Genomic DNA, 6,788 nt, shown 5'->3' on the forward strand with positions numbered 1-6,788 from the left:
GCTGCTCCGCTGATCCTGGTGCTGGGAGGCATATTACCCTTTTACTATATAGGATAGAGGCCTGGTGCACGGGTGGGGGCCGGCTGGTTTGCCCTGAAGGGTGTCCTGGATCAGGGTGGGGGTCCCCACTGGGGTGCCTGGCCAGTCTGGGTGAGGGGCTGAGGGCCGTTTTCAGGCTGGCGGGTGACTGAAGCTCCCAACTGCTCCTTTTTTTCTTTTTCTTTTTTCTATTCTGGGTCAGCTTTAGCTCTGAGGCCTCGCTGCTGAAAGCAGGTTTCTGGCCTTTACCTTCTGTATTTGATACAATGTTGCGGTCCGGCTGGCTGAAGCCTGGCCGACTGAAAGCCGGTTTTTGGGGTTTTGTTTAGCTTCTATATTTGCAACATAGTTGCTTAGAGTTGCAGCTGAGAGGCCGGCAAGACAGGCGGGGAACGTTGGAGTCCACCATCACTGGAGCAAGCAAGCCTCCCTGTTTGCTTCAGTGCATGGCTGCCGGCCGCCATCTTGGCTGACAGTTAATTTGCATAAGGATATGCTGATTAGCCAATGGGAAGGGTAGCGGATGTACGGCTAATTACCATGTTTCTCTTTTATTAGTGTAGATTTTTAATTCAAAAATGTTAACCCTGTTTAAGGTGAATATGAGAATTAATATTGGAAGTGAGAAGAAAAAACTTTGAGGTGTTGGGAGAATATTTACCTATTCAAGAAGTTAACTACTTTTCTGGGTCATTGTTTTTGTCCCCTTATATTTTCCTCCAAAAAGGAAATTGTTCTTGATTTTTGAGATCAAGGCTTGAGAAAGTAACAAGATTGAAATTTAAGTATATTATGTACTGAATTATGGTTTGTTCAGGGCTTTCTTTAGTGAATTCTTAAGTATGAATTTCTGAAGTATGAATTTCTTGGGAAGTTAATTCTCAAGTATGAATTTCTTTTCTAGCAGTCGCAGAGCCTGTTTTTGCTGTGGTCAAAGCTGACTGATAGATTGTGGTTTAAGTCACCTTATACAAAAATGTCTTCAACCCTGCTGGTCGAGACAAGAAATCTTGATGGGGTAGTTGGAGCTGAAAGCAGGTTAGGCATTTATTAAACATCACAGAACAGATTAAACTGTGGCTTGAAAAAGGGGCTATTTCTCTATGTTTTAACTGAGTTTATGTGCCTAACTCTTTAAAATATTAAACAGTATCAAGTGAGGCATTTTCGTTCTTCTGAAAACATACTTTTCATTTTCTGACACGTGGTTTGACTTTATATCAGCTACATACTATTTTTTAAAAGCTCTCTTTTTAAGAGGGTAACCATTTTTCAGACAATTTGGGTCACCAAATGTTTAGCCCTTTAAAATTGACATTTGTAAAATTTGGGAAAGTTACTAATTCAACTTCCTATGCTCAAGGATTTAAAAAGGAGTGTTTTTCTTTCCTTTTTTGTGTGTCTTTTAACTTAACAATGACATATGGTATACCCTAGTCATTTTTAAAATGTGTACCTCTTGACCATCTATTTTGTTAAAAACTCTGGTTTTCCCAAGCTATGGAAAATTACTATCAGTCGATATGTAATGTATTTTATATAACTTCAATAAGTAGTGAACAACTGGTGCCTGTACAACCAGATGGACACCAGCTCTCAGGAACCTATTTAAAAGTCTCATTTTCGCCATACTTCTGTCCCCAAGTCCCTTATTTGAATTTGGATAGGAATGAAGAGGGAGAGGGAGATAGAAACATTGATAAGAGAATCATTGATCTGTTGCCTCCTGCACACTAGGAATGGAGCCTACAACCTCAGCATGGGTCCTGTTGGGGAATCAAACTGTGACCTCCTGGTTCATAGGTCAACACTCACCTACTAAGTCATGCAATAAACTTGTTCCTTTCTCTCTCCTTTACAAAAAAAAAGTCAACTAAAAACCTCTTTAAAATTCAGTTCTGTAGTATTTTAATAGCTAAAGATTTTCTTTTTTAACCATTTACTTCTCGTCTTTGTTAGATGTTTTCCTAACATGTTACTTTATGCCCTGTTTTAATAAAAACAAAAAATTTTACTCTGGCCAGTTGCTCAGTGGTTAGAGCGCTGCCCATGCACTGAAGGGTCATGGGTTCAATACCCGGTCAAGAGTACATACCTGGATTGCAGGTTCAATCCCCGGCCCCAGTCGATATGTCTCTCTCACATTGATGTTTCTCTCTCTCTCCCTTCTGTCCTCCCCTCCCTCTCTTTCTCTTCTTCTGCCCCCACCCTTTCACACTAAAAATCAGTGGAAAAAATATCCTTGAGTGAAGATTAACAAAGAAATAAAAATAAAAACAAAAAAAAGTTCTGAGTAACGTTGAGAAGTTACTGACCACAGAGCCCTTTAATTGCTTAGAGATCTTCGAGGTAATCTAAGGTATATTATTGTGTAGATTTCTGAAATCTAGTAAATCAGGAAACAAACTTCACTCAGAATTCTGAAATGCTGACACAAAGTATTATTTTGGTTGGCTGGCCAGTCCCTCTTTGCTTTTTTTCTGTTTCTGCTTTTCCCCTTAGGTCTGCACCTGTTCAGCATTTGGCAGGGTGGCAAGAGGAGGAGCAGCAGGGTGAAACTGACACAGTTCTGGTGAGTTTCACTTTGCTGCTCCTCCTGATTATCAGGGAAAGAATTTTGTTACTTTCTATTGGAATACGTCCATCTCCAAGTGGATCCTTAAGATGAGATCACAAAATTATTCCTTTAGTATTGACTCACTATTTGTATGTGCTCTGCTTACTCCAGTCTGCAGCGGCTCTTTGTGTTGGAGTTGGGAGTTTTGCTGATCCGGATGATCTGCCTGGGCTGGCACATTTTTTGGAGCACAGTAAGATCTTTGTAAAATATTATTCCTGGTGTTTTCCCCCTTTAAATTTGTATGAATTGATTTCAAAGATAGCTAACTGGCTTGATAGAAGTATATGTTTAACAAGAGAAAAGTCTAAGAAAAAAATCTTTATAAATACTATCACAGGTGAAGATTTAATTTTAATCTCCTTTAGTGTATTTGTTTTGAGGATTAGAATGAAACAACTTAGAAAACTATTTGAAAATGTAGGTTTTAGCTCAGCTGGTGTGGGTGAGAAGTTGAGTGTCAACCAGGTGGTCACGGTTTAATTCTTGGTCAGGGGACATGCCTGTGTTTTGGGCTTGAGCCCCAGTATGGGGGAGGGGGGACGTCCAGGAGGTAGTCGATCAGTGATTCTCTTTCATCATTGATGTTTTTTATTTTTATTTTTATTTTTTTTAATATATTTCATTGATTTTTTACAGAGAGGAAGGGAGAGGGATAGTGAGTTAGAAATATCAATGAGAGAGAAACATCGATCAGCTGCCTCCTGCACATTCCCTACTGGGTATGTGCCCACAACCAAGGTACATGCCCTTGACTGGAATCGAACCTGGGACCCTTGAGTCTGCAGGCCGATGCTCTATCCACCGAGCCAAACCAGTCAGGGCATCATTGATGTTTTTATCTCTCTCTCCCTCTCCCTGAAATCAATAAAAACATTATTAAAAAATTTATTATTATTCGGGTCTGGTAAAGCCAAAAGATCATCAGATAGTTGCCAGTCTCTAGGAATTTAGGCTAGAACCATGGGAGGGGCAGTCTCTTCCTAGGTTAGGCAGGCCCCAAGATGTCATAGCATCAGAAATACAGAAAATAAATTTTAAAAAGAAAAAGAAAAATTAATATTGAAAATAAAAAGGCATGATTACTATAAAACAAAATAGAAAATAGTTTAATCTCATTAAAACCTATATAAATGCTTTACAGTTATACTTAAATTTATATTTTTCCTGAATTACTCATTTTTTATATTCTGGTTTTCTAACCTATTTGAAGGTAAACTTCCCACCTTATGAATTTTTATTGTAACAATCTGCATAAATGCTTATGTTTAAATTTTAACATTATCACAAATCATATTTCTTCAAAAATAAAATGTTTAGTTTTTGAGTATAAAAGTAATATATGAGCATTATAGAAAATTATAAAAACAAGTATAATGAAGAAACTATTATCCAGACATAACTATTGTTAATGTGTTGATATTATTTCTTCTAATATTTTTTCTTTATATGAGAAATTTCCTTGATAATATAAACATTATCTATATCTTTGTTTTTGTGACTTTGTGTTCTTTTCACTTAGTGGTATTCATGGGTAGTTTGAAATATCCAGATGAGAATGGGTTTGATGCTTTCCTGAAGAAACATGGGGGTAGTGATAATGCTTCAACTGATTGTGAACGGACAGTCTTTCAGTTTGATGTCCAGAGGAAATACTTCAAGGAAGCCCTGGATAGGTAACTAACTCAAAATGTATTTTTATTTTAATTATATAATGACACCTTACAAATTGAAATATTGGGCATTGTTCCATGGTATTTCTTTTTAAGCAGTACTCTAATTCTGTAGCATTGTAACAATACTTCATTGGAGAAAAGAACATCTTTTCTCCCTTATACTATAATACTTAGTCTTATTATTAAAGATTAAACTGAAGCCCTTAAATACCTTTGGAGTTTTTTAAAACTCATACACACACACACACACACACACACACACACACACACACACACACACACACACTAGAGACCTGGTGCACGAAATTCGTGCACTTGTAGGGGTCCCTCAGTCCGGGAGCCTTCAGGGGATGTCCAACTGCCAGCTTAGGCCTGCTCCCAGTGGTGAGCAGGCCTAAGCCGGCAGTCGGACAACCTTAGCGCTGCCGCACAGGTAGGAGAGGCTCCTGCCACCGCCGCTGCTCTCACCAGCTGTGAGCCCGGCTCAGGGCTTCTGGCTGAGTGGTGCTCCCCCTGTGGGAGTGCACTGACCACCAGGGGGCAGCTCCTGTGTTGAGCGTCTGCCCCCTGGTGGTCAGTGCGTGTCATAGCAATCAGTCATTCCGCTATTCGGTTGATTTGCATATTAGCTTTTTGTTATATAGGATATATTTTATTGATTTTAGAGAGGAAGGGAGGGAGAGAGAGAGAGAGAGAAACATCAATGATGAGAGAGAATCATTGATCGGCTGCTCCTACACGTCCCACACTAGGTATCGAGCCCTCACCCGGGCATGTGCCCTGACCGGCAATCAAACTGTGACCTCCTGGTTCATAGGTGGACATTCAACCACTGAGCCACGCCGGCTCGGCAATATTATTTTTTCTAATTTATTAGAAAACATGGAAAACAGAAACACAAAAGAGATAAGATTGCTCCTATTTTTATAATCTAGAGATAACCATGATTAATGTTTAGTATATAAGCATCTATATTTTATACTCTGTTGGATCATATTGTTATGTCCTTTTATGTTTTTAAACAAGATAAATCATTTTTACAAATCATATAATTTATAAAATATAATTTTAAATGATTGTGTATCATTTACATTGTGTAGAAATACCATAATCTACTTAACCAGTTATATATTATCGGACAGTCGAGTTGTTTCCAGTTTTCTAGTATTGTAATGAATATCCTAATCTTTGTGCACATGCTTGATTGTTTCTTTTAACTAAGTTTTAAGAAGTGAAATTTTGGAGTATATTTGCATGTATATTTAAGGCTTTTTCTTGTAAAATCCTTAATATTCACTGCAAAATTGCTTTTGAGAAAGTTTATATCAGTGCATTAGTAGAGTTTTGATATCACAAGGTTGCAGACGTAAGTCTACACTAGAATAAAAGAGTCATTTTATAAAAAATTCTAGATAAATGTAAGATTGAAATATAAAAAAAGAAATCTTGAATTTGACCAGTATAATGTAAGTCTTTTAAAGGTAGAAATATTGGTCTATTTTTTGTTGAGATATCTCCAGCGTCAACAATTTGGTATATACTAAGATATTTGTTGAATTCATTATGTATTTATTTGTAGAAAAACATAAAATCAAAACACAAATGACCAGAAAAACTCAAAACGTGACAAAGGTCCAGTTTTCTTAAAGGAATTGTCTTGTGCCATAAGAGATTAACATGACCTTGAGAAATCTTTTGGGGAAATTTCAATAAGTTGAAAGTATATGCCATTATTCTCAGTGGAATAAATATTTATGTGTTTCTGAACCCCCAAATTAACTTTTTTTGTTAAAACAATGTCAAAATCCCATTAAAATTGACACAATTAAAAAAAATTGACACAATTACTTTGATATTTATAATAAGATAGAACAATGGTGGTTTTTCTTCACTAATCTATAGTTTGGCAGTCTACCTGTGTTTTTATAATATTTTATAGCTGTTTTTATTCATATACTTAAGGATATGTGCACAGCACATACATTGGGTAATCTGTTTATGTAATTAAACATTTAACTTCAAAAAAACCCCAAAAGAATAGAGACCAAAAAAATCAAGGAAGGCATGCAAATGATGCTCAAGATTATCTAATCTAATAAAAGACAAACATGCAAATTGACCGTACCTTCGCTATGCTTTAAGCCACACCCACCAGCCAGTCAGAGTGACTATATGCAAATTAACCCAACCAAGATGGCGGCCAGCACCCATGGAGCTGGAGCGAGCAGGAGGTTTGGTTGCTCCAGTGATGGAGGAAGCCAAGCTTCCCAGCCGGCTCTGAGCTCCACTGAAGGCAACAAAGTTTCAATTATAGAAGATAAATAAACCCCAGATACCTGCTTTCAGCTGGCCGTGGCCACAGAGCTGGAGCAAGCAGGAAGCCAAGCTTCCCGCCTGCCAAGGGGCTTTGAGCTCCACTGAAGGCAACAAAGTTTCAATTATAGAAGGTAAATAAA

At 37.6% G+C, this 6,788-nt stretch overlaps 1 protein-coding gene across 3 annotated transcripts in view; it reads left to right on the forward strand.

The window, feature by feature from the left end:
* Window positions 1–6,788, forward strand: part of NRD1 (nardilysin (N-arginine dibasic convertase)) — an 80,539-nt gene that overhangs the window by 23,774 nt on the left and 49,977 nt on the right. For 2 of the 3 annotated variants that reach the window (XR_001363331.1, XM_005872482.2), the window contains exons 3-6: window positions 944–1,077; window positions 2,542–2,611; window positions 2,768–2,849; window positions 4,179–4,332. Coding sequence is in view for 2 of the 3 variants with exons in the window: in XM_005872482.2 (XP_005872544.1) it covers window positions 944–1,077; window positions 2,542–2,611; window positions 2,768–2,849; window positions 4,179–4,332 (440 nt within the window). In the remaining variant the exon portion in view is untranslated. The remainder of the gene's footprint in view (window positions 1–943; window positions 1,078–2,541; window positions 2,612–2,767; window positions 2,850–4,178; window positions 4,333–6,788) is intronic. The other variant, XM_005872483.2, reaches the window with a different exon arrangement.

Source organism: Myotis brandtii, unplaced genomic scaffold (assembly GCF_000412655.1).
Source record: "Myotis brandtii unplaced genomic scaffold, ASM41265v1 scaffold382, whole genome shotgun sequence".
In the NCBI taxonomy this organism is placed as follows: domain Eukaryota; kingdom Metazoa; phylum Chordata; class Mammalia; order Chiroptera; family Vespertilionidae; genus Myotis; species Myotis brandtii.